Source organism: Stegostoma tigrinum, chromosome 4, assembly GCF_030684315.1.
Source record: "Stegostoma tigrinum isolate sSteTig4 chromosome 4, sSteTig4.hap1, whole genome shotgun sequence".
NCBI classification, from domain to species: domain Eukaryota; kingdom Metazoa; phylum Chordata; class Chondrichthyes; order Orectolobiformes; family Stegostomatidae; genus Stegostoma; species Stegostoma tigrinum.
This window is the reverse complement of record NC_081357.1, coordinates 15,358,885-15,386,190: the sequence shown is the minus strand read 5'-3', so window position 1 is coordinate 15,386,190 and position 27,306 is coordinate 15,358,885. Positions and strand designations below refer to the sequence as shown.

General features: G+C 48.9%; 1 protein-coding gene across 4 annotated transcripts in view; it reads left to right on the top strand.

Moving 5' to 3' along the window:
- The window catches only part of mocs1 (molybdenum cofactor synthesis 1), a 45,596-nt gene extending 20,915 nt beyond the window's left edge, over positions 1-24,681 (top strand). For 2 of the 4 annotated variants that reach the window (XM_059645179.1, XM_059645177.1), the window contains 8 exons: positions 178-342; positions 5,898-5,959; positions 9,762-9,873; positions 12,949-13,061; positions 16,083-16,193; positions 17,314-17,434; positions 18,656-18,703; positions 22,325-24,681. In XM_059645179.1, coding sequence (XP_059501162.1) covers positions 178-342; positions 5,898-5,959; positions 9,762-9,873; positions 12,949-13,061; positions 16,083-16,193; positions 17,314-17,434; positions 18,656-18,703; positions 22,325-23,067 — 1,475 coding nt within the window. In that variant the 3' untranslated portion in view covers positions 23,068-24,681. Of the gene's footprint in view, positions 1-177; positions 343-5,897; positions 5,960-9,761; positions 9,874-12,948; positions 13,062-16,082; positions 16,194-17,313; positions 17,435-18,655; positions 18,719-22,324 lie in introns of all 4 variants that reach the window. The other 2 variants (XM_059645180.1, XM_059645178.1) reach the window with 2 other exon arrangements.
- The last annotated feature ends 2,625 nt before the right edge of the window (positions 24,682-27,306 follow it).

Below are 27,306 nucleotides of genomic sequence, written 5' to 3'. Positions count from 1 at the left end.
GCAACTCATCCCATTAATGAATAAAGAGAAAAATAAGTTGATGTGTGGCAGGCGTTAGATAAATGCAGTTGGTTAATTTTGCAGAGGAATGGTTTAAACTTGAGCGTTTTGCCATTTGTTCTGACCTCCCCCATACATTTTACTACCTCCTTTATTTCTCTGTCGGTTGCAAAACAGCCCAACTGCGGGAGCTGGACAATCTGAAGACCATCGCGGTCACAACCAACGGAATTAGCCTGGCACGACAGCTGCCGAGCCTGAAGGAAGCTGGTCTCGATCTGATCAACGTCAGCCTCGACACGCTGGTTCCCGCCAAGTTTGAGTTCATCGCCCGAAGGAGAGGTAGGGCTCGGGTCCGTGGTGTGGCTCTGTCTTCCCCATCGGTCCCTCTGTTCCGCCCTCCCCACCCCCAAGCTCGCCTAGAGATGGTTCACTGGGCTAACCCCAGGTACGGAGGGACTGCCTTAAGAGGAGAGAGCAAAGCATTAAAGTAAACGGGAGGCTTACAGGACTTAGAGCAGTTGTGGGAAGGTTTTCTCCCTGTGCGAGATTATAGGGCCGGACGATATAGTCTCGGAATTAGCTGGGGTGGGGGGGGGTCGCACGTTTAAAACAAAGACGAGGAGAAATTTCTTTGAGGGTGTGTGAATCAGTAGAATTCTTCGCAGAGGGCCGTTGAGGCTGGGTCAAGTGTATTCCAAGAAGGATTAAAAACGCAAAGGACTGCGGACGCTGTAAATCAGAAGCAAAACTGGAAAAACTCAGCAGGTCTGACAGCATCTGTGAAGATATTTGATTGGTAAGGGAGTGGAGGGTTATGCGGGGGGGGGGGGGGGGATAAAAAGGCAGGAAAGTGGAGTTGAGGATTTGATCAGTCACCGTCTATTGAGGTGTGTCAAACTTCCCTCTGGGAAGGAGGGGAAATGGGAAGAGGGGGTGGGAGAGGTGGAGGTGAGATCGTAGAATGTTGAGCTGGAAGTGTGGCAGGTTAGTGCTTGGACTGAGTAGGAAACACGCTTTCAAATTAGATGGTCGCAGAGCACAGGCCCTTCGGCCCACGATGTTGTGCCAAGCTTCTACCCTAAACCTAAGGTCTGTCTAACCTCCAACACTACCTTAGGGTTGTGGGCTCTAATCCTCGCCCAGTCCTTGAGCACAGCGACCAGGCTGACCCTCCAGTGCAGGGGGGTCTGCGCTGTTGGAGTTTGTCTTTTACAGTGCGCCCCTTAACCCCTCTTCGCCCCTCGCTGGGACGAGGGAAAGATCTCGCAGAACAGCGTTTTGCTCTGGTCAATGATTTGTCTCTCCAATTTGGAAGCAAATAATCTGGCCTGAGCCCTGTTGCTGTGGATGGGAATTAAACAAGTGTGGCCCCACGCGTTATAAGCCCCTGTGCCTCACCTCATGTTCATCAATGCTTGGCAATGAGTCAGACATGTGGTGATGCCACATTCTCATTCTCTCAGTCCATCACTTTACAAGTGATTGTGCTGCAGTTACAAGCCATTGCCACACTGTGGCGCTGCAAGCCCAGCAATGACAGCCTGGTTGTGTTTATAAGATCTGTGTGCCTCTACTCCACACCTCTTCAGTAACTAAAGTGCCTTTTTTGCCTTTTGGGGAAAGCACATTGAATCATGAACATGAGATTGATGTGTTCACAACGGCTTTCAGCCAGAACGGAGAATGGGTTTCCTCAGGTGTTAATGCAGTTTGTTTCATAACACGTCACGATATAGTGAAGTTTGGATGTTTGAAGACAAATGAGGAAGCTGCTGTTGGATTGTCAATTCAGTGATGAGCACTTAAGAAAGATGAGAAATGGGTAATGTGTAGTTTTCTATATTTTGCAAAATATCAACAGCAACCTCTAATACCTGAGGCTACTTGAGCCTTACTTTTGTGATTTTTGATATCTGAAACCTTAAATTAGATTTCAGCTTTTTACTATTCCCAGCTATTCATTATCCTGTTTACAGAGATCACACAAGACCCTAAATTTTCATTGCAGCCGTGTAATCATTACCAGTTATGTTGTTCTACAATCCACTATTTCTCGATTTTAGATTCCAACCTTTTAACAACTTCCAAAAACCCATTCCCCTACAGATAAACTGCCTGATGCAATTGATTAGATTATGTTCTATACCTCATTGCAGAGAATCCATTATTCCATATAAAACACCCTTCCATATCTAATCTTGTCTCAGTCACTCCTGGAGCTCCATTATTGACCATGTTTATGGGAGATGGAGTGATGAGTGTAAGCTTCCAATCCAGAGGAATGACTCTCGGGTAGTTTTGAAAGGTTATAGACAGACAGGATGCCTACAATCTGCTCCCCACTTGCTTTGACACCCTCGGATGGAAATCTCCGATCCCAGTGATTTGTCACTCTTTAATTCTGCTAAATGTCTCATTATATGGGGACTATGGATTAAACCTCGGTTCACAGCGCAGCACTGGGAAGGCAAGTGGTTTTTCAAATGCCGGAGCAACAATGAGACAAACAAGAAAGAACCAGAATGAGGAGGATATATTGTCCTTGACTGTGCCAGAGGTTGCAGAAGGAGAAAGAGGAAGGATAGTGCACCACCCTCGCTGTTAGAAAAGGAAGAAACTTCCTCCCCCCCCCCCCCCCCCCCGCCGCATTGTGGGTATCCCCACAGCATATGGACTGCCGTGGTTCAAGAAGGCAGTTCGCCACTGCCTTCTCAAGGGCAGCAACGCCCACATCCCAGAAGTCAGCAGAAACAAAGTGAGAAAGGGACATCGGGTTTATGTAGCGAGTTTCACAGTCTCCGAGCACTCAAAGTAGGGCTTCAGGGAGTGTTGGCACACAAACAGACCTCCGGGGTGCAACTGCACCGTTCCCTGAAAATGGAGCTGCAGGTAGACAGGATAGTGAAGAAGGCGTTTGGTATGCTGGCCTTCATTGGTCAGTGCATTGACTGTAGGAGTTGAGACATTATTCTGTAGCAATACAGGACATTCATGAATCTACTTTTAGCACACTGTGTCCAATTCAGTCTCCCTGCTATAGGAAAGATGCTGTTAAACTTGAAAGGGTGCAGAGAAAGGCTTACAAGGATGTTGCCGGGGTTGGAGGGTTTGAGCTAGAGGGAGAGGCTGAGTAGGCTAGGGGTATTTTCCCTGGTGTGTCAGAGGCTAAGGGGTGACCTTAGAGGGGATAGTACAATCATAAGGGGCGTGGATAGGGTGAATAACCAAAATTTTTTCCCAGCGTTGGAGTCCAAAACTAGAGGGCGTAGGTTTAAGGTGAGAGGGGAAAGATTAAAAAGGAGCATGGGGGGACAACTTTTTCATGCAGAGGGTGGTGTCTGGTGCAGAATGAGCTGCCAGAGGAAGTGGTGGAGGCTGGTACAATTACATCATTTAAAAGGCATCTGGAGGGGTACATGAATAGGAAGGGTTTAGACGGATATGGGCCAAATGCTGGCAAACGGGACTCTATCAGTTTAGGATGTCTGGTCGGCGTGGATGAGTTGGACCAAAGTGTCTGTCTGTTTCCATGCTGTACATCTGTGCCTCTAAATGCCGAGTGAATGATCCATCTCGGCCTCCTCCGGTGGCCCCCAGCATTACAGATATCAGTCTTCAGCCAATTTGATTCACTCTGCATGACAGTAAGAAACGCTTGGAGACACCGGATAGTGCAAAGGCTACGGGCCCTGACAACATTCCAGCAATAGAATTGAAGACTTGTGCTCCAGAACATGCTGCTCCCCTCGCCAAGCTGCTCCAGTACAGTCCCAACAATGGTATCTACCTGACAATGTGGAAAATTGCCCAGGTATGTCCTGTACACAAAAAGCAGGACAAATCCAACCCGGCCAATTACTGTCCCATCAGTCTATTTGCAATCATCAGTAAAGTAATGGAAGGTGTAATTGACAGTGTTATCACACAGCACATGCTCAGCAATAACCTGCTCAGTGACGCCCAGTTTGGGTTCCACCAGGGCCACTCAGCTCCTGACCTCATTACAGCCTTGGTTCAAACATGGACAAAACAGCTGAATTCATGAGATGAGGTGAGAGTGACCAACTATGCTAAATTAATCTAGTTCTGTTTGCCAGTTGATTTTACTCTGCATTCAGTTGGTTCCTGAGGGCATAACCCAGGCTGATGTTGCAAGTGCAGTTTATTTTTGAGGTGCTGTGCTGTTGGGCAGGAGTATGCGGTCCTATGGCTGTACTTCAGAGATGGAACAAGGGAGTTCCCATCAACCTCCTCCTTCCAAAAAGTGGCTCTCAGGGTTGCCTGCCCCCTCCCACCTCACCTACAGGGCAGTGCCCTGTGTCTCTCCAGCAGTTCCTTCCAACAACCCCACCCCCTGCACCTGCTACCAGACTGATCACCCAAGCCCTCAACCCAGTCACAAACCAAATTCCTTCACCCACAGGCTGAGACAGCTCTCTGAGATGGGTTGAGGCCAAAACGCTGCATGTTTTCCAGAAGGAGCCCCGGGTACAGTGCAACAGGCTAAAGGGGCGCCCTTGGGGTGAAAGCAGTAACAGAGTCAGGCAATCGGCTGTAATTGTAAGGAAAGGCAGAGCAGGCTGGAAGGGCTGTACGGCCTGCATTTTTGGTGTGACTCTGGTGTCCCAACGTCAGGGAGGGGTAAGGAAGCCCCCTCCTTGCAGCCCTTGCTGTTGAGGGGCTCAGCCGGTCACTGAGTGTCCTGTCAGACAAAGCTCCATCAGCCTCTGGCCTGATTGTGGCTCCTCTGTCACCGAAACCAGATCATCCCACGCCCCACTGCCCCTCTGTCCCCCACCAACCCCAGCCCCGCAAGAGCACATAGTCACAGCTTTCGGTCTCCCTGCTTCACCTCCGAGTTTCAACTCTAGCCCCTCAGCAAGCCCACACGCCCTTGTTTCCTTGTATTTATGAACTGAGAAATTTTTCATTCTGTTTATGGTGATAGCAGAGTTGTTAGAGTACAGGAGCAAGTGGTATTTAAGTTATTGTTCCCGCATAAATGTTCCCGTCGCTGAGGCAAAAGCCCCAGCACGTGATCGCCCCCAAGTGGCCTTAGCCAAAAGGCCAAGTGCGACACCAAGGCCAAAGGCATGGTGCCTGCACCATCTCTGTGACCTGGTGCATGTCTCCTGCCTTTTCCCCATATCCCAGCATACCCCATTCCTGTCCAAATGATCTCCCGGTGCCCTTCGCAATACCTTAATCGAACCTGCCCCCAGCACATTTCCAGACAGCATACTCCTCCAGGCCTTAAACCATTTGCTGTGTGAGAGTTTATTGCATACTTCTTTAAACCCACGCCCTCTCGTTTCTGATCTTTGCATGGGCTTACGGCCAATTGCCCCTTGATGGGAGCTGAAATCGGGAGTCTGCACCATCGTGGGTCTGGAGTCACGTGTGAGGACGGCACTTTTCACAGTGAGGTTCCTAATCGTGGTCACCCATCACGGCCACTGATTTCCATCCCCGATTTATTTAATTGCCTGAGTTTAAACTCCCCTGTTACCTTTTGGATTTGACCTGTTGTCTCAGAATCGTTGTCGGAGCCCCACGTGCAGTGCCACCAGACTCCACATCTCAAGGAAACCAGTTTGTGGATCAAGCTTCTGTTGATCGCTCGTGGCCTGGTAGCTGTGACCTCACGGTTCAGGCCACAGTACCCTGCAAATGCCTCATCCTGTTTAATGTGCCGTAAAGCTGCAGCATTTATGACATCGAGAGAGAGAGAGAGTAGGAACTGCCGATGCTGGAGAAGCTGAGATAACAAGGTGTGAAGCTGGATGGACACAGGAGGCCAAGCAGCATCAGAGGAGCAGGAAAGCTGGGGTTTCGGGTCTGGACCCTCCTTCAGAAAGTGACATCTCTTTTTATTTTTCTTTCTCTCGACCCAGGTTTTCACAAAGTGATGGAGGGTATAAACAAAGCCCTCGATGCAGGCTATAATCCTGTTAAGGCAAGTCATTTCTACTGTTCTCCGATCCACCATCATCCTCTCATTGGCTTTTTAGGCATCGTGCACTGGGATTTTCAGTGTTTTGCCCCTTCGGTCAGTAGGATGTATATCGTCAGTGAGCCAGCACTCATCTAGGTGCATGGATTTTTGAGCAGGTTGTTCCCATGTTTACCTTCCTGGAGTGAGGCCGAATTGGACACCACCAACTCCCTTGTATCCTTTATTTTTAAGTTTATTGATGTGGTTTGTACATATCTTCAGCGTGCTCCTATGCTTTCCTTAACAGAACGCATGGATCTTTGTTGAGGTAACTGATCACGTATTGTTAGCAGTGTTAGTGGCATCAACATGGTCACATTTCTGCCTGTTAGTATGCGGCTTCATGGATGATTGGCATCCTCTTTTGACCTTTCACCTTTGACATTTGAGTCGTAATGAATTGCGCGCTCCAGCTTAACCAAGCCCCAAATTGTACCTCCAGCAAACTCATTTCCCCGGTGCTGAGTGATCAGGACATTAGCGTGAATGGTTCACGTAACCACGTCAGGCCTGGTTAGATTTTTTGTTCTGCCGAACAGATTTGGCCCAGACCCTCAGGCACCAGTTTGGTGGATGTTTGAGCTGCCAGTACAAAACGGCTTGACTGGGATCCAGCTTGGAAAACCTGCTTGGTTTTAGCTCTCCTGATTGACTTGGTTATTTCTAGAGCCCTTTTGACCTAGTGCTGGGTTCAGTTGGGGCTAGGGGTTATGTTAGGGGACCATCTGGTTTCCCTTCAGCTTGTCGCATTTTGTGAAATTGGGGACCCTATCTATTGAATGTTGATGATAGGATGAAACTTCAAGCAAAAAAAAATTGTGTAAAGATAGGTCGTAGTCGGAAGGTTGGACAGATCATTAAAATAAATTGAAAGATTACCGAAAAATGTAATAAAGCAGGACAAATCAGAACATTAGAGAAAGCGAGCCAGAAAATAAAAGTAAAAGTTTTTCAATAAATATTTAGGGGACCAGTATTAACAAAATGAAAAAGAGAGTCAGGAGAATTAATCGTTGAACAGTGGGAATAGTAGATGAATGGGACAGATAGTTTGCATTAGTTTATACTACCCAGCCTAAGGTAACATTCCAGGGGCAGTGAGAAATCGGGAAATGGAAGGGAAGGTAGAAGTGGAGAGCTTTACACCAGAGAATTTATACTGAGTGACTTGTTAGAGCTGTGGGCTGCCAAGTTCCCCTCGTTCTGATGGGTGTCATCTGAAAGGTCTTCAGAGAAGTGGCGAGTGAGATAGTGAATGCGTCGGTTTTAATTTTTCCAAAACTGCTTTGTTTCTGGGACAGCCCCATTTAGATCGGAAAGTGGAGAATGCAAGACCCTTGCTAGCTATGGAGGGAGGTGGAACACAGGAAACTAAGAGGCCAGTTAGTTTAAAATGTTAGACGTTGTTTTTAAAGAGGCTGTGACGGGTCACTTGGATAAGTTCACGATCGTCGGGCAAAGTCAACGTGATTTGGTGAAAGACCAAATTGTTGGAGCTCATTGAGGAGAGGATTGTGGATAAAGGGGTATGTGCTGTCCTAACCTTATCAAATCCCTTCTGAAAATGTATCATCTTGAAGATTATTGGAGAAAGTAAAAGCTGGTTGTTTAGGGGGTAAGTCGCCATCATCCGACCAGACCATAGGACTGCTCTCTTGCCAGCAAGAGATGACTGGCGGTGGCTTAACCCGAGGGTCTCCACATTTCGGGCGTAGGGCAAGATTGGGAAGTGGAGTCCTTTTTTACAGTAACCTTCACCTAATAGGAAGCAGGGAGAATGCAAGGTATTAATGTGTGAAGCTGGATGAACACAGCAGGCCGAGCAGATCTGCCACCGAGACAGGTCTTGGAATTCGGCATCAGTGACCTGATGAAGGATCGTAAGGTACAGTGAAGAGGCCATAAGGAGACTGCAAGAAAAAATGGGCTGAGTGTGTGGACAAAGCTGCAGGAAATGGAGTTTGATGTGGGAAAGTGCGGAATTGTCAATTTTGGCAGATAGAATGTGAAAAGAAGCATACTTATCGAGAAGGCATGAGAGGTTGCAGGGTTCTGAGATGCAGAGGGATCTAGGTGTCCTGGTACGTGAGTCACAGGTATGCAGCTACAGCAAGTAATCAGGAAAGCTCGTAGAATGCAGTTGCTTATTGTGAGGGGAATGGAATACATGAGTCAATTATGCAGGGCGCTGGTGAGACTGCATACTCTGTACAGCTCTAGTCACCTTATACAAGGGAAGGTGCAGATCTGTTGGTGGCCGTTCAGAGAAGGTTTATCAGGTTTAATCCCTGGAGTGGGATGGATGTTGGTTGTGATTTGAGGAAAGGTTGACAGGGCAGGCTGGTATCGACTGGAGTTTAGAAGAGGGAGAGCTGACTTGAATGAAATAGGTGAGATTCTGAGGGATCTTGACAGAATGCTACTTTTTTAGGGGAGAACCTAGAGCCAATGGTCACTTCTTTAAAATCAGGGTTCGCCCATTTTAAAACCTACGGCGAGGTAATGTTCGTTCTCAGAGTCTTCAGAACTCTGCTGCTGAAAATGTGGTGGAAGTGAAGTTTATGAATATTTTTAAGTCAGAAGAAAATAGATTCTTGTTCAGTGAGTGAGAGGGTGAGGGGTTATGATGAGTGGGTGGAAATGTGGATTCAACGCTACAAGCAGCTCACGGCTGATTTGATTATTGAACGATGGGGGCTGGCTTGAAGAGCCGAATGGCTCAGTCCCGTCCCTGATTTGTGGTTTGGCATGTAATCAGGAACGACTGAAGGGAGAGTTCTAAGGTGTGCTGTAATCTTACTGAAACAAGCCTTTGAAAATCTTGCATTCGTGAGCTCTGGGCATCCCAGAGTGCCTTGCAACCAGTGAAGTGTGGTCATGTTGGAGATGTTGCAATAAATTTATGCACAGCAAGTGAGGTAGTGACCTGACAATCCGTGTTCTATGACATTGGTGTTAATCCACAACATGAGAGAATATCTTGGCCACCTTTTAGAATTTTCCAAGGTTCTTTCTTCATGTAGAAGGGCAGACCTGGGCGTCAGTCTACCACCTCGTCTGACCAACAGTGTAAATATGATAGATAATAAAGTGTGAATCTGGATGAACACAGCAGGCCAAGCAGCATCTCAGGAGCACAAAAGCTGACGTTTCGGGCCTAGACCCTTCATCAGAGAGGGGGATGGGGTGAGGGTTCTGGAATAAATAGGGAGAGAGGGGGAGGCGGACCGAAGGGATGCCTAACCTGAATCTCTGATACAATTTTAACCTCACTGCGAAGCCTCTTCCAGCGATGCCTAACCTGAAGAAGTTACCCTCCTCCCTCCGGACCAACCTCAGGGAATCTCTCTCCCACTGCAACTCTCTTGTACCTGTCCGTCTTCCCTGGGCTGACCTATCCCCTCCCTACCTCCCCACCTATACTCTCTCCACCTATCTTCTTTTTCTCTCCATCTTCGGTCCGCCTCCCCCTCTCTCCCTATTTATTCCAGAGCCCTCTCCCCATCCCCCTCTCTGAAGGGTCTAGGCCCGAAACGTCAGCTTTTGTGCTCCTGAGATGCTGCTTGGCCTGCTGTGTTCATCCAGCTCCACACTTTGTTATCTTGGATTCTCCAGCATCTGCAGTCCCCATTATCTCTGAAACAGTGTAAATATGATAGACCACCAGCTGACTTAAGACCGCTCCTAGCACGCACCCCCCCCCCCCCCCCCACAAACATGCCATCAGCAACAACTGACCCCTCCTTTTGAACCTTTGATTTAGGTGAACTGTGTCGTCATGAGGGGCTTGAATGAGGATGAGCTCCTGGACTTTGTGAAGCTGACAGAGAAGAAGCCTTTGGATGTGCGGTTTATTGAGTACATGCCATTTGATGGTGAGTGTTAGCATCAGATCGCATGTTAGTCTTTACTGTGAGGATGGGGTCAGGGCTCCGCATCTCGATTTGGACTGCCCTGCAGTACGGGGCGCGACGCTGTGTTTCTGGGTCAGTGTCCTCATCTGGTATCTGCTGAGGTTCACAAGAGGGATGTGAGGGATGTGTTCCTCACGTTACTCGTGAAGTACTAGTCTTCATACGTCCAAAAACAGGTTTGCCAGGAAAGCATACAGGTAGAATAAGTTTGCTTCTGATTCATAGGTCCATTGGTGCCTCCCTATCCATACCTCCACCCACCAACCGTTCAAGTACTCCTTCCATGCAAGGAGCTTGGACAAGCAAGTGAGACCAAGGAGACTCTTTCCCTGCCCCTCCCACTTCCAACATGTGGCGGTTACTGTTACACCAAGTGTCAGGCTGTATCACCATACCATCATTGTCTCCTAGATTTGAAAGCTATTCTTTGGTGAGCTTGCCAGTACTCAACCAACTCAATTCACTCCACGAAATATCAAGAAACGGTTGGAGGCACTGGATACTCCAAAGGCTATGGGCCCTAACGACGTTCCTGCAATAGTACTGAAGACTTGTGCTCCAGAACTTGCCGCCGCCGCGCGCCCCCCCCCCCCCCCGAGCCAAGCTGTTCCAGTACAGTCCCAACACCTGGTATCTACCCGACAATGTGGAACATTACCCAAGTATGTCCTGTACACACAAAGCAGGACAAATCCAACCCGGCCAATTACTGTCCCATCAGCCTACTCTCGATCATCAGTAAAGTGATGGAAGGTGTTATCCACAGAGTTATTGAGCAGTGAGTGCTCAACGATGCCCAGTTTGGGTTCTGCCAGGGCCACTCAGCTCCTGATCTCATTACAGCCTTGGTTCAAATATGGACTGAAGAGCTGAATCCCACAGGTGAGGTGAGATTGACAGCTCTTGACACCAAGGCTGCATTCAACCGAGTGAGGTGTCTAGGAGCCCCAGAAAAACTGGAATCAATGGGTATTGGGGAGCAAACTCTCCATTGGTTGGAGTCATACCTGGCACATAAGATGATTGTGGTTGTTGGAGGTCAGTCGTCTCAGCTCCAGGAGATCTCTACAGGAGTTCCTCAGGGTCTTAGGCCCAGCATCATCATCATCTGCTCCCTCAGTGACCTTTCCTCCATCACAAGGTCAGAAGTGCTGATGTTCAGTGATGATTGTACAATGTTAAGTACCATTTGCAACTCCTTAATCCTGAAGCTGTCGTGTTTCGATGCAAGAAGGTCTGGACAGTGTTCAGACCATGGGCTGACAAGTTTTTAACGTTTGTGCCATCCCATGTGCCAGAGAATCTAACCACCACACCTTGACATTCATTGGCACCACTATTACTGAAACCTCCGCTCAATATTGTGGGATAACACTGGATTAGTCATAAAATGCTGTGGCATCAAGAGCATCCCAGATGTAATTCATCTTCATTCCTCACTTGCCTGGATGGGTGCAATCCCAGAAACACTCCAGAGGCTCAACACCATCCAGGATGAAGCAGCCTGAATGATTGGCAGCACATCCACTCCCTCCGCCACCAACGCTCAGTAGCAGCAGCGTGCACCATCTACAGGGTGCACTGCAGAAATTCTCCAAAGATCCTTAGCGAGCACCTTCCTAAATCCAAGACCACTTCCATCTAGAAAGACAAGGGCAGCAGGCATATGGGAACACCACCCCCTGTAAGTTCTCCTCCAAGCCACTCACCATCCTGACTTGGAGATACAACAGCTTTCCTCCACAGTCACTGGATCAAAATCCTGGAATTCTCTCCCCCCAGTGGCCTATCTACAGCACATGGACTGTAGAGGTTCGAGAAGGCAGCTCACCACCATTTTCTCAAGGGCAATGGGTAATAAAGCCCAATGAATGAATAAGGAAAGAAAGCTCTTTTGAAAGAAAAATGCACAGCCGCAGGTGAAGTGTAGAGAAGAGGTGACGGTGAGATGGAGCTTGGCGTCATCAATGTACGCTCAAACGTTGCTGTGCCCTTGACTGGTGGCACTGAGGGGCGGAATGTCTTTGAGAAATGGAGTTGGAAGGGGCAAATGTGGAGGACACCTGAGGTAACCATACAGGAGCTGGAAGAGGACCCACTGGAGTTAGTATTTTAGATGGTCCAAGGGTGGATTGAGATGAGAGCAGCCCTACTGAGCTGGACAACTGTGGAGACGTGAGAGAGGAGGATATGGAACATAGAACATTACAGCACAGTACAGGCCCTTTGGCCCTCAATGTTGCGTCAACCTGTGAAACCAATCTGAAGCCCATCTAACCTACATTATTCCATTATTATCCATATGTTTATCCAATGGTCATTTAAATGCTCTTCAGCTTGGTGAGTCTACTATGTTGCAGGCAGGGCATTCCACTCCCTTACTACTCGTGAAGAACCTACCTCTGACATCTGTCCTATATCTACCCCCCCTCAATTTAAGGCTGTGTCCCCTCATGCTGGCCGTCATGGTGTCACTAGCCATGTATGGGTCGAGGGCAAGGGATGAGAGATGTTTCCTTCTGTTACAGCTAAATAGTATGTAACTTGAAATACTATTTCAAAAGATCCTTGGATAAATGGCTGTGAGGGAAATATTTACACACCTTTGAGGATATGCAGGGGAGTGGAATGAATTTGGAAAGCACTGAGAAAGAGTTGGCACGCTGCCAATGGGCCTAATGGCCGCGTCCGCTCCTGATTTAATGAATTGGAATATTCCGAAGAAAGGTTGAGGGGGTATGCAGTGGTGATAGATGGGGTGGGGGTTAGCAGCTGGTATGAGCAAATCCCCAGTACCTGCTTCTGGAGAGGGAGTGGGGCAGTCTAAAATTGGTTACAGTGGGCAAGCAAATACGGGGAGAGAGGAGAAATCAGCAGGATGGAGAATGTGTTGGAAACTTGCAGGGAACCGAGTTATCGGGAGGGGATTTGAGCTGGGGGATGGAGATGGAGCCAGGAAAAGCCGACACAGGACGATACAATAGCCAGAATCAAGCTGACAGCTGCCTTACGTTCCTGTTCTCTCTGTGGCTCCAGGTAATAAGTGGAACTTTAAGAAGCTGGTGAGCTACCAGGAGATGCTGGGCACCATTAGGCAGAGATGGCCTGAACTAGAGGAGTTGCCTTCAGGAGCCTCTGACACAGCAAAGGTAATTCTGCAATTTTCAGGTGATGCAGGCAGTCGGGAAGCAAGGCCTCCAATCATTTGGAGCTCTGTGGGAGAAACAGAAATGATTGCATCTTGCCGCAATGGAGAACGCTGAGTACAAAGTGATGGTGGGCTCAAGACCCACTCCAGGTACTCTAGCTCAAGAATCTGCTTTGCCTCTCCAGCGCAGTGCTGCGGTATCAGAGGATCTAAACTATTGGGTGAGACACCAAAGTCTCTCAAAGTGGGTGGCCCGGCTCCCACGACGTCAATTCAATGAAGCGCAGGCAAGTTCACCTCGATGGCCTGGTCATTATTTAACCAGCTATTAATAAGATAACCTGATTGTCACATCTGTAAGAACTTGCAGCACAGATTTACTGCATATTTCCTAAATCGCAAATTGAAACCTAGAAATTAGGAGCAGCCCTTCGAGATTCTACACCATTCTGTACGATTGGGGCTTATCTTCCAGCTTAGCCCCCTGTTCTTGCTTTCTCCCCACACCCTTTCACCACCCCCCCCCCCCCCCCCCCCCAAGAACTTTATCTGTAAACTTCTTGAAAACATTCAATGTTTTGACCTCGACCATTTTGTGAGGCAGCGAATTCCAGAGGCTGACCATTGTCTGGGTAAAGAAATGTCTCATTTAAGTCCGAAATATACCCTTCGACTGTGACCCCTGGTTCTGGACTCCCCTGGTCGTTAGAAACATCCTTCCTGTGATTGCCCTGTCTAGTCCTGTTTAGAGTTTTGTTGGTTTCTGTGAGGTTCCCAGGAATCGGTGTCGCAAAGCCTTCGGTGCACTCCATCCACAGTAAGAATGTCCTTCCTCCACTAATGTCTACATTTTCATGAATAGAGTCATGAAGGAATAGTGGTTGCAGGTCAGAAACAGGTCATACCTGCCTGTGTCAGACTTCAGAATTAGCATTTCATCCACTACAGCTCCTTTCGTCGTCTTTCCGTAGCTCCCGAAGTTCTTGTCTCTGTTCAGATAATCTAATTCACTTTGAAATCGCGTGGTTGCCGCATTCTGAGTCAATGCATTCCAGACCATAACCACCTCTTGCACATGGTGGCAGAGGGAAATGCCTTCTGCTTCCCGCTCCTTCCAGCAACAGGAATAATTCCCCACTGCCTACTCTGTGCAGACCTCACGAGCTTTCCCGAACCTCTACCCAGTCTCCCCTCCGCCTGCTCCACTGCAAATAGTTTCAATTCCTTGGGTTTACCTGCGTAAACCAATTACAAAATATGGGTGTGCGCCAGACAGCATTCTGAGACGGAGGTTGCTACACAAATGCAGTGCTTCACTTCTCTTTCCCATTGGTTTTAGAGATGCCTGCCAGTGAAAGGTGCTGGTGTGTAGGTCAGTGCGCCCAGTTACTTCCAGCCAAAGAATGAAACTCAGCACCTGAGGTAGAAAAAGCCCAACGACACACATTTCTTCCTCACTGAGGCCTTGATTCGGTACCCCGACTGCAGGGCCGCAAGACATGGAAGCAGAAGTAGGCCATTCAGTTCATCAGGTTTGGCCTGCCACTCAACAACGGATGATTTGATCATCCCCAAAATCAGCATTCCCTGCCTTTTCACCTTGACCCCTGATTCTCTCTCTCAAACTAAAGCGTGCCTATTTCGACCTTGAACATACTCGATGACCCAATCTCAGCAGCTCTCTGCGGTAAAGAAATCCACAGACTCCGTACTGTCCGAGACGAAATTCTCTCAGTATGTTAAATGTGCAACTCCTGATTCTGAGATGATGCCGTCTTGTCTCCCCCGCTGTGGGGGAGACAAAGTCCTCAGAATCCCGAAGGTCTTCCTGTTATTCTATATTCCAGCAAACCTGGAGTTCCCTCCCTAGGGGCATTGTGGGTCAGCCCACAGCAAATAGGAGGACTGTCGCAGTTCACCACCGCCTTCTCCAGGGCAACTAGGGATGGGCAAGCGATGCTGGCCAGCCACACCTCAAGATTGAATTTAAAAACACCTTCCAGTGATCTATCTTAAATGCATTTCCATCCCTCCTCCAGTAAGGAGCAAAATGTAATCTCACAATGCCCTTGTCTTTGAAGCTGAAGGTGCTTAATTTTACGTTCAAATTCTCTTGTAATAATTAGGATTCCTGTACTTGCACACTAAAGTTTTGTAACTCATTCCTAGGAGCTTGGAATTCTGCAGTCATTCTCAGTCAAAATGATACTCTGCTTTTGTGTATAGAAATGAACAGCTTCCACATTTTCTCCATGTTATACGCAATGTGCCAGATTTTTGTTTGTTCGCTCGCTCCTGTAACCTCTCCATGCTGGCTTACATCCTTATTGAGTCACTTTCCCCACTATTTATCTGCCAACCTGCAAGTTTAGCCAGTATGCCTTCACTCCCTTATTACTGAGTTCGACTGCCTCATGTGTGGATCAACTTGCACTGTTACTCACCTGGGCCTAGTCTGTAAGAGACTCCACCCCCACCAACTATCCAGCACTGAACTGAAGACTGTGTTTCCTTGGGACAAAAAGCCTCAGATAAATTCCTGTGGCTGAACCCAGGAAGCACCTGTGGGAGCGACACTGGGCAGCGCTTGGCTTGTGCGTTTCAGAGGCCCGTGGAGCAACCCTCAAGCCTCCCCTCTGTATTTTGTTGATCCACTAAATACATCGCTTCTTCCTTTCTGCTCCAAGAGTGAGCCAGCAACCCAAGTGTGAGGCTCGAAAACAAGACAGTAGTCAGTATCTGAGACAACAAGGTGTAGAGCTGGATGAACACAGCAAGCCGAGCATGAAGGCTGACATTTCGGGACTAGGCCCTCCTTCAGAAAGGGTCTAGGCCCAAAACAGCCTTCCTGCTCCTCTGATGCTGCTTGGTCTGCTGTGTTCATCCAGCTCAACACCTTGTTGTCTCAGATTCTCCAGCATCTGCAGTTCCTACTAACTCAGTAGCCAGTATCTGACAGGGGAAGGCTTTTGGACCCTTGTGAACGTTAAGAATTCACCTGCAGGCCTTCTCTTCCTCTCAGGCCTACAAGGTCCCTGACTTCCAGGGTCAGATTGGATTTATCACCTCCATGTCTGAACATTTCTGCGGCACTTGCAATCGGCTGAGGCTCACGGCTGATGGCAATCTGAAGGTAAAGGTGGCGGCTGGAGGGAGGGTGGGGGGGTGGGTTGCACTTGATGGGCCTAATCAGTTTCCTCACCCTTGGTGCCTGTGTCAAATGCCCCCCCCCCCCCCCCCCCCATTCTGATCATGAAAATCCCGCAGTCACGGAACATGACCGCACGCCAGCAGAGAGCGGTCATGTTCCGTGTTGGATAGTAAGATATTCAGGCAGTCAATAGGTGAGAGGTCATGTTCCATTGTGACTGGTGCTGGGATTGATGTTGGCCACCATTGGTATGTTAGCCAACCCTGTCTTCAGTCTGTAATCAGTGAGCCAAAGCTCATGTTATTTTCCCAGGCCCTGTCTGGTGTTGCATCCCTCACCGCTAGGGATTCCTTTTATGTGGGTCTGAGCATTTTAACTCTCTGACTATTTTACCCCACCCGAAATCCGTGAGCCTTCACGTACTGTGTCCGCCTATTCCGTCTTTCATGAAGCGTGGGAGAAGGCTCCTCGAGCCATTCATTCTGATCATAATTGTGCATCAAGCTCAATACCCTAACCCCCTTCCTGCCCCCATATCCCTTGATCCCCTTGTGCTGAAAGAACTTCATCCACTTCCTTCTGAACAGGAATCTGTTGTGAAGGGTTTCAATGGGTATGGGGAGAAAGGGGGGGACAAGGTACACTGGATGATTAGTTTCCACCAGAATCTGAATTAAAAAGCTGAAATATTGGGAAAACCGAGGAGAGTAAGAGTATGAAATCATAGAATCCCTACAGTGTGGAAGCAGGCCATTCGGCCCAACAAAGAGCATCCCACCCAGACTGACTCTATCTCTAATTTCCCATGGCAAACACATCTAACCTGCATGTCCCTGGACATTGCAGGCAATTTAGCACGGCCAATCCACCTAACCTTTGGAATGTGGGAGAAAATCCAAGCAAAACTGACAGAATGTCTGTGTGGAGTTTGCACAGTCGCCCGAGGCTGGAATCGAACCCGGGCCCTCGGTGCTGTGAGGCAGCAGTGCTAACCAATGAGCCACCGTGCTGCCCTGTGCCGTCTCCACCCCGAATCTCCAAGGAAAGGGCCCGGATTTGTGCTGCCTGCTGTTCAGCTGCCGGCTCTGTCTTTCATGTGTAGGTGTGCCTCTTTGGGAACGCCGAAGTATCTCTGAGGGATGTCCTGAGATCTGGAGCCACAGACTTAGAAATCCTGGAGATTATCGGAGCTGCCGTGGGCAGGAAGAAGAAGCAACATGCCGGTAAGGTTACACGACACTGTCTCTCGATCAGGGAGCGGAGTTTTTAAAAGTGGGGTTCAAAATTAGATTTTCGGTGGCAGCAGGATCAGGAATGCCCTGATGCAGATTTTGAAGCTATCTGCAAAACGCAACCAGCAGTGGAAATTGGTCTCCTGTGCTTGAATGGAGCAAGTTGCTATTATCAATGAAAGCTGAAAGAATGATTCCAATTGACAATAAAACACCGAGTTGTGCAACACAGAAGAGGCCCTTCAGCCCGTTTTGAATCTGTGCTGACCTGTCCTCGCTGGGGCCACTTTCTAGCAAAGGCCCATAAACCATGAATGCTGTGGGATTTCGAGTGCGTATTAAAGGTTGTGAGATTTCCCTCCTCAGCTGACCCACCCCTCCAGGCAGTGCATTCCAGAACCACTCACCCCACCCTACCCTCTGGGTGAGGATGGTTTTTCCCAAATCCCCACTAAACCTCTTTGCTTTCGCCTTTAAAACGATGCCCCCTTGTAAATTGACCCTTCACTTAAGGGGTCCAGCTGTTTCCGACCTATCCTGTCCATGCCCTTCATAATCGTACACTCGCCAGTCCACTTTTCCTGTTCTGGAGGAAACAATCCGAACCTGTGCAGCTTCTCATCAGAGCTGAAACTCTCCGTCACTGGCGAATCTCCTCTGCAGCCCTTCCAGTGCAGTCCTATCCTTCTTACAGTAACTTCCACAGGGAATGTGGATTAAATATTTGAAGGTTGGTCGGGGGACTGTGAATACAGACACTTTGGCCTAATTCCAGGGCTCTGTCAAAGAGCTGGCCCAGGCACTTAACCGTGAGGGACCTACCCCACCCCCAGCCTTTCAAGCCACAGGCACGAGATGAAGGGCAACTGGGGGTCCCTTATTTGGAAGGAGACATTTGGCAGATCTCTTGTTTCATGCAGATCTGAGTGTTTTATTCTCAGCCTGGAGCCCCTGACGTTGTGTGGGATCAAGGATTGGGCTATGGAGTGTGACTAGCTCTACAAAGAGCCGACGTGTGTAGGAAGGACTGAATGGTCTCCCTGTCCTGTGCTGTTTTGAGTGTTCAGCAAGAGGATGAAGCCCTCGTTTCTGAACTGCTGTCTGATGGCTTTCCGCTCGGTCACTGAGCAGGCGGCCACCATGACAAATTTTCAAAAATATTTGCAGGTTGTGGGTCTGTTCCGAGTTTTTAACAAAGTGGTTCCTTTCCAGGGATGTTTAACATATCGCAGATGAAGAACAGACCCATGATTCTGATTGGTGGGTGATGGAGCAGTACGTATGATTGACTTTTTAAACACGCGGGTTAAACACTCTGTCTTCACTCTTCCTGCCTCGAATCACCTGTTTCACCCCTGACCGCTGTTTGCCTGGGGGGATTTTCGCAAGCTTCCCCGTTCAAGCGGACCTCAGCAGGACTGGCTTCTGATGGCTGCTTGGCTTGGACGTTAGAGTTCAGAATGACGAGAGGCGATCTAGTTGAAGTATGTACGACCCCCCAGAGGGGGATTGACAAAGTAGACGTGGAAAGGATGTTCCTGATGTGAGGCTGTCCAGCACAAGCCGTGGTTTTAGGGCTAACACAGCGTGGAGCTGGAGGAACACAGCAGGCCAGGCAGCATCAGAGCAGCAGGAAAGCTGACGTTTTGGTTCGGGTTAGTGTAATGGGTGCAAGGTTTAAAACAAAATGAGGAGAAATTGCATCTCTGAAAGGTTAGTGAATCTGTGGAATTCAGTACCCCGCAGTGTGGTGGACACTGAATAAAGTCAAAGGAGACGATGGACAGATTTTGAATTATTAATGGGTTGAAGGGTTATGGAGAGCAGACAGGAAGTCGCAGTTGAGGCCAAGATGAGATCGGCCAGGACTGAGTTAAATGGGGGAGTAGGTTCGAGGGGCAAATTGCTTAGTCCTGCTCCCCGTTCTTATCACGTCACCTTCTTTGGGAGCTTGCTGTGTGCTAATCGGCGGACCATGTTACAGCCAGCACGGTGCATTTGTAAAACACTTCATTGTTAGACAAAAGCGCGATATAAACATAGGTTATCGATGCCTCGTGAACGAAAACTCAGCTACAATGATGAAAGCAATCTCCAAACCAGTAACCGTTCAATTCACAACAGAAGAAATTGCTGGAAAAGGTCTGTGGAGAGAAATTGGAGGTAACGTTTTCAGGTCTAGTCAGCCTTCCGTTCTGAGAAACATCCCGAAACGTTGACTCTGATTTCTCCCCATGGATGCTGCCAGCCCTGCTGAGCTCTTCTAGCAATTTTTCTGGTTGACAGAATCTGCAGTTCTTTTGGTGATGTGTTTAATACCGTGCTCTGAGCGCAGTGAGCTGTGCCAAGGTGCAGTACTAATGGCCATCCCGTCTCCAGCGAAGGAAGATCCAAGCAGTGTGTGACACCAGTGAAAGGGGGTCACTGTAATTTTGGGGAAAACTGTGTGTTGTGTCCCATCAAGAGCATAAATGCTTGAACTTGGCTCTTCTTGCAATGCTTCTCAGCAGGTGAAGCTTGGCCTGGATCCTGGGAATTTTCTGCCTTTTTTTTTTCCTCCCCTCCTTCTCTGAGGCAGGAAATAATTTTGGGATACAACAGAAATTTGTCCATATGCCTAATCCCCAGGTGGGCGATCTGTTCCAAGCTCAGCAGTATCTGGTCTAATGTTTTTATTTATTATTTTTACTTAGGAAGATGTGAGGAGGGAATGTGGCATGCTGGCTTGGCTCGTGATTTTTTTTTTAATATAAATTTTGTTTTAAAGTTTCTTTGGGGATTAAGGATGAGAGTGAATAAATGGCTTCAGCAGAAGTAGCTCGTGAGCCTTTTTAAACTCTGCATCCAGCTCCTGATTTTCCCCATACGACCCTCACAACCCATTCGGAGCTGCAGGAAACCTGTAGGTTTATGAATCTGTGACCGCTGTCTATCCAGGCACGCGACTGCTTCACATGCTGCCTACTCCTTATGGCTATTCAGCCTATTTGCATCTGTGCTGGCCACTTTGAAATGAGCCCAGCTTTCTTTTCATAGAACAGTACAGGTCCTTTGGCCTACGATGTTGTGCTAACCTGTTATCAAACTAACCCTACTTTTTACTACCCTCCATGGGCCTATCCAAAAGTTGCTTAAAAGTCTCTTAAAGTATCTGACTCCACTCCCACTACAGGCAGCGCATTCCACATGCCCACCACACTCTGTCCCCTGCACTCCCTCTCTGCCCGCACTAAAAATCCTACCACTTTACTGTTCTCCTCGTCTTCTGCCCCTATTCTCTGCGTCGCTTGTGGCTGCCTGTATTTGTCAGCTTGGGTGGTAGCTAACCTACCTCTGAGCCAGTGCCAAACTTTTTGGCAGAAGCCTTGCCGTCTGCACAATCAGAGCAGCCGCCAGATGGGGATCCTCTCCGACCGGCTCCTGTGGCACTATTGTAAAGGGCGAGGGTGCCCGTACCAAGCTCTGGTCTCCACCATTTGCGAACCCCGGCACCATTAAAACCGATTGCCTGACCGTGTTGCATCATTATTCCTGGGAGCTTACTGTGCACATATTGGCTGAAACCCTCGGGATTACGTTTTTTTTGGTTTATTTTTCGGAAACAAAAATCGGCTGCCGAACGCTCCGGGACAGCTCTGAGCTTGTGAGAGGCGTGCCGTGAATGCCAGTACTCTGTGTCCAGTGGCAGCTCGGCCAGGCAAGCATCAGTGAGCTATTAGTTCAGGTGGGAAGCCTGCATGTCCACACAATGAGCAGTTTTCAGCCAGATCAAGATAACTGGGGAAGTCTGACCAGCGGGTAACTGTCCACTTCCTCACAGCTGTATCGGCTCCAGCAAGCGGCAGATGGAAAGATTTTGGGTTTGAATCCCACCATGGCTGATGAATTTGATGAAAAACCTAGAATTAGGCTAGGTGTCTGGTTATGACCATGAATCCATTGTCTGAGAAACCCATCTGGCTCACTAATGCCCTTTAGGGAAGGAAACTGCTGTCCTTACCTGGTCTGGCCTACATGTGACTCCAGACCCACAGCATTATGGTTGATTCTGAACTGCCCTCGGCGGTGGGAGGGGACAATAAATGCTGCCCCAGTCAGTGACGCCCTCATCCCGGGAATAAATTTTCTTTGGAAAAAGAGCAGCAGTGAGGGTCCTGGCCACGTGATAAGGTCCTGGTTCAGCATTTCTTCGGAAACACAGCACCCTCCTACCCTCCTTGATAGCTGTTGGTAATGGGAGATACAGAGCAGCCAGCATTGCTCTAGGAGCAGGGGATGTCTCTCAGCAGCTATACAGGGGCTTGGTAAGACCACAGCTGTAGGATTGTGTGAGCTTTTGGTCTCCCTGCCCAACAAAGGATGATCATCAATAGAGGGAGTGCAGGGGAGGTTGACTGTGGTGATGGACTGACCCATTGGTTCTGTATTTTTAGGACGATGATGGGTGGATCTGGTCAAAACGTATAGAAGTGTTAACGGGGCTGGGCGGACTTAGATCCAGGAAAGATGTTTTGCCTCACTCGGGAGCCGAGAACCAGTCCGGGGGGTTGTCACAGACTCAGGATATGGGAGGGGCCATCCAAGGCGGAGATGAGGAAACTTTTCTTCACTCAGAGGGTGGGGAATCCTTGGAATTCCTCAGGAAGCCGAGCCATGAACCTATTCAAGAAAGAGTTGCACTTTTAGATGTTAAAAGGCATCGAGGGGAAAGTGGTTGGGGGAGGGGGGATGTAGCTTTGAAATAGAAGATCAGCAGTGGCCCTCTTGAATGGTAGCACAGGCTAGAAGGGCCGAATTCCATGCTCCTGCTGTTGAGTTTCCTGACAAGGATGTTTATCCAACCTTCGCTTTCTCACCTCGGTTTTGTTTTACTGTTTTTAGGCAAAGATCGTGCTTCTCCAGGTGCTGCTTACAACAACACTAACTCATCCCGACCAAGTCGGAGGGGCTCGGGGCCCGTCTGGGTGGGAAGAACATTCTGGAATGATGTGTTGAGCGGGGAGGGAGGCCTGTTAACCTTTAGGGGCGGAGTGGGGCCCACCAAGGGCCGGCCTGCCCTCAGAACATACCGTGCTGCCCTCCGCAGACCCGGCAAGAGTGGATCTGAATGGGACGGTGGCCAGCAGGGCGGAACGGGGCAGGAGGCCGGGAGCCTGACTCACGTCGATGCCCAGGGGGCGGCGGTCATGGTGGACGTGGGGGGTAAGCCGGACACGCAGCGCACGGCCCAGGCCCGGGCCGTGGTGCGACTGGGTGAGCAGGCCTTCCGGCTGCTGCGGGCCGAGCGGCTGCGCAAGGGGGACGCCCTGGCGGCCGCTCGCTTGGCGGGTATCGGCGGCGCCAAGCTGACTGCCCAGCTCATCCCGCTGTGCCACCCGGTCGGGCTGCACCGGGCCGATGTGCGGCTGGAGCTGGACGAGGCCCGGTGGGCAGCAGTTGTCACGGTGACCTGCGGCACCTGTGGCAAGACAGGCGTGGAGATGGAGGCGCTGGTGGCGGCCAGCATCGCGGCGCTGACCATCTATGACATGTGCAAGTCCGTCACTCACGACATCATCATTGAGGACATTAAGCTGCTGAGCAAGACAGGCGGGAGACGTGGGGACTTCCACCGGGCTGACTGAGCAGCGGCTCATTTGTCACCGCACCAGAACCCACCCCATTTCCGAAACCCCTTCCCCCTCCAGCCAAGTCATGGAATTAACATTGCAAAGCACCCAATCCCAACTCTCTCTTCATTCATCGTGCGAATATAAAGCCCTTGCCCCTTTTTACCTTTTTTGTTGTTTGTACTCCACCTTGGCCTCGTTACCATTTTTCCTTCTGCCTCCTGTGACAGGGGCAGGAGGGAGAGAAATCCAAGGTCAGGGGAACTTGGGAAGCCACCTTCTCCAGCAACCTACGAACCCATGGCACTTTTACCACACCCCCTCCTCCTTCCCCCCCCCCCCCATATTTTTGTTTCATCCAGAAGCACTCTTGCACGTGACTAAACTTTTCCCTTTGTTCCTCCCTGTTGCCAGATCATCTGCGCTATCTCCTTCATCTTTTTACCACACGCCCCAGTAAATCACCTGTTTTTTTTTGCCTCGGTTGACACACCAAGCCCAGTAAAGGGTAGGGAGTTGTTGGGGGGTAGGTGTGTGGCTAAATGTGTTATCGCAATTGGAGTCGAAGCAGTATATATCATGCACCTTCCTCCAAAGGCATTGAGAACCGTTACAGCACTTGTTATAAATGCACATGATGCACCCATACTGAGGCCTTTCTGAACAGGAAAACAGCAGAGCCAAGTGGGAAGAAGTGATGGGAACTAAATTCAAACAGTTGGGATTTTTATTTACAGGCTTTTCTTTTTCAAAAGGGAGAGGAGCTCGGGTTAGAAGCATTTTGGGCAGTGCCCTTCCTGGTCTTGATGTCCCAGAGCATCTCCACTGTTGTAATCCCAGGGAATGCTTCTCCAAGAGTCCAGATGAGGGACAGCAGGAACGTGGGCTGGAGGGTGGGTGAGGAGGCAGCAGAGGAGGATGGTGTTAAGGACTGGGGTGGGATGGAAGGGCACGAGTGGGCACAGATGCAGCACCTCATTTGGATGGCTCACATGCCCCATACAATGTTGGCATTTAGAAGTGCTCCAAAAGCCACAAGGAACTGCACGAGTCAGTAGGTTTGGATGATGGAAAGATAGAAGAGGAGCTGGTCACGACAAAAAAAACATCAGGAGGTATAGTGGAAAGGTGCTGGGTGGAATATGGCACGGGAATTTTGATTGGTCTCAGTTAGGAGGTAGAGATGTTAGGACCTTGAGATGTGTACATCTTCCATTAACAGTTGGGTGGAAAGTAAGTACAGGAGCAGGGATAATGGGAACTGCAGATGTTGGAGAATCCAAGATAAAGTGTGAAGCTGGATGAAGGGTCTAGGCCCGAAACGTCAGCTTTTGTGCTCCTAAGGTGCTGCTTGGCCTCCTGTGTTCATCCAGCTTCACACTAAGGACAGGAGCGGGCTTGTACTTGGAGCGACTGAGTGTATTAGTCGCAGGTTTTTAGCTCCTAGTATTCTTCCTGTTGCTCCCAGTTGTGTGCGCTGTTCCCTACAGGAGTTTTGCCTCTTGGGTCTTTCTAACTCAAGTTCCGCCTTCACTGAGCCGGTTCCCACCGCCAACAAAGCCATTGGGCACGGTAATGTTTGTGTCGTTGCTCTGTCTGTATTAAATGCTGTGGTTCAGTTGCCTTTCCTATTGTGTCCGATGTAATGTGTTTTGGTGAATAGAAGTATGTTGTTTAAACTCCCTTCACAGAGAAGGTAGGGATTTCGCAGCTTTCCGTTCGTCACCAATTCTCCATCAGTGCAGCTATCCTGAAAATCTGTGGAAATTCCATCCACAGAGTGCAATATTGCTTGCAAGTTGGTAGCGAATCTGTGGAATTCTTTACCACAGAAGACTGTGGAGGTTGGGTTGGTAAGTGTGCTCTAGGTTGAGAGATATTTAATCAATAAGGGAATCCAGGAAAGTGCAATTGAGGATTATCAGATCAGCCTTGATCACATCGAAAGCCAGAGCAGACTCAATGGGCTGAATGGCCTCCTGCTGATCCTCTTCCTTATGGATCATCTGCAAGAAAATGTCCCTTTTTCTCTGTTACAAGTGGTTGCCCCCTTATATTTGACTAGTAAGCCCCACATAGTATACTAAGGTATAGACTCCCATTTCAGGTTCTCCACAATCACTCTGTTACCCTCCTTCAAAATCTTAGTTGAGTCATTTTCATTATACAGTCTTAATACGGTATGGGATTCAGTCATTATTGGGAAGGGGGAAGGGTTGGATGATTTGCTGTTGCACAGAGACCTGGCATGAAAACGACAGACCAAATTGACGCCAAATTTGCTGGAGAGACTCAGCAGGTCTGTCAGCATCGGCGGGGGAGCGAGAGGGAACGAAACACAGTTAACGTTTTGCATCCAGTGACCCTTCTCCAGGACACATCAAATGGCTTATCTGTGCCGTAACCGTTCTAGGAATTGTATTTATAATAATGTTGCTCAAGGTACCTTGCCGTGGATGATATATAACTCATAATTAGAAACATCGACTCAGGAGGGAATCCAGACTCTAAGGAGGAGGCTAGATGTAATATTTTCACATGCGTAGATCATTATTAGAACATTATATCTTTTGCTCCTGGCACTGTTGCAGGTGAGAAGTTCACAGCTGAAAGGAAATTAAATAATGATCTGAAGAGGAAGATTATAAAGGAAACAGGGAAGGAGAGTGAGATTAGAGGAGACAGCTGCAATTGGAGTTAGAACTGGAATGATAATGTGAATGGCCACCTCCTGTGAAGTGAATGGAACTAATTTGCAAACCCCCCCCCCCCCACCCTTTTTTTGGGTTGAAGCAGGCTGGGATTGATGCATCTTAACATCAGATCTGGAGAAGCTCCAGAATTCTGTCAGGAAGGCCGAGCAATGACTACGATGCGGAAGGCAACTCCCTGAGCAAGTTGGCTGGAAAATGTAGAGGATGCTGCATGGGGAGGTGGGGAAGAGATGCTCTTCAAAATGAGAGTGTTACTCATGGAAAATACCAGTCAAAAGTGATATTCGTTGACTCCTGCGGTTATCAGTTCGTCCTGAAAGTTGAAATGGAGTTGACAGCAGAGATTGTGTTGCTGCAGAGCTCACTGAATACTCAAGCTTGTTAGGATGGGAGAAGGGGGAAGGAGTGTGTGTGGGAGCCAGATGAATGAGCGTGAGTGTGGAATTGAAGGACAACGATGGCCCTTATAGCAATCAGCAGGGTCCTGACCGGAAACGTCAGCTTCCCTGCTCCTCTGACACTGCCTGGCCTGCTGTGTTCCTACAGCTCCACATTGTGTTCTCTCTGACTCCAGCATCTGCACTTCTTGCTGTCTCTGGGTCTGCACACAGCACTGTTTTATTGCTGAGCTCTGGTACGACTTGTTAAAGCAAGACCATTTGTCCAAGCGCAGGGAGAGTTTGTCAAAAGCATCATTGGGGTAGAAAGAGCTGAAATTTGGTTGAATCAGCCACCATTTCAGGATGTGCCAGAGTTCTTCATTTCCATTGACACACGTTTGGGAGTATAAGCACTATTGTAGCGAATGGTGGTAGCTGATCTACTCATTGCCCTATCATTAAAGCAATTGATACTGCAAAGCTAATGGGCCCTGACAACATCCCAGCAATAGCACTGAATGCTCCAGAACTAGGTACACCTTTAGCTAAGTGCTTTCTGTACAGCGACAACACTGGCACATGCCCAACCATGTGAGCAAGTACTCAGGCATTTAATGTGCAACATAGGAGGCAGCTCGAATGCAGCCATCTGTTTGTCTACTCTCTGAACATCAGCAAACTGGTGGAAGTGGCATTTGCCAAGTTATAACCTGCTCAGTGACGCCCAGTTTGGGTTCCGCCAGGCCCACTGAGCTCCTGATCTCATTGTAGCCTTGGTTCAAACATGGACAGAAGGGTTGAATTCCAGAGGTGAAAGTGATAGCCTTTTACATCCCGGCTGCATTCAAGTGAGTGTGGCATCAAGAAGCCCAAGCAAAACTGGAATCAATGGGTATCTCGGGGAAAACTGCCAGTTGGAGCTGCTATCTGACACTTAGGAGGATGGTCGTGGTTGTTGGAGGTCAAACATCTCAGCTCCAGGACATCATCTCTGCCACAGTTCCTCAGGGTAGTGTCCTAGGCCCAACTGCATTCAGCTGCTTCATTAAAGACTTTCTCTCCATCATAAGGTCAGAAGTGGGGTTGTTCACCAATGATTGCAAAGGTTCAGCACTGTTCGCGAATCCTCAGACACTAAAATGGTCCATGTTCAAATGCAA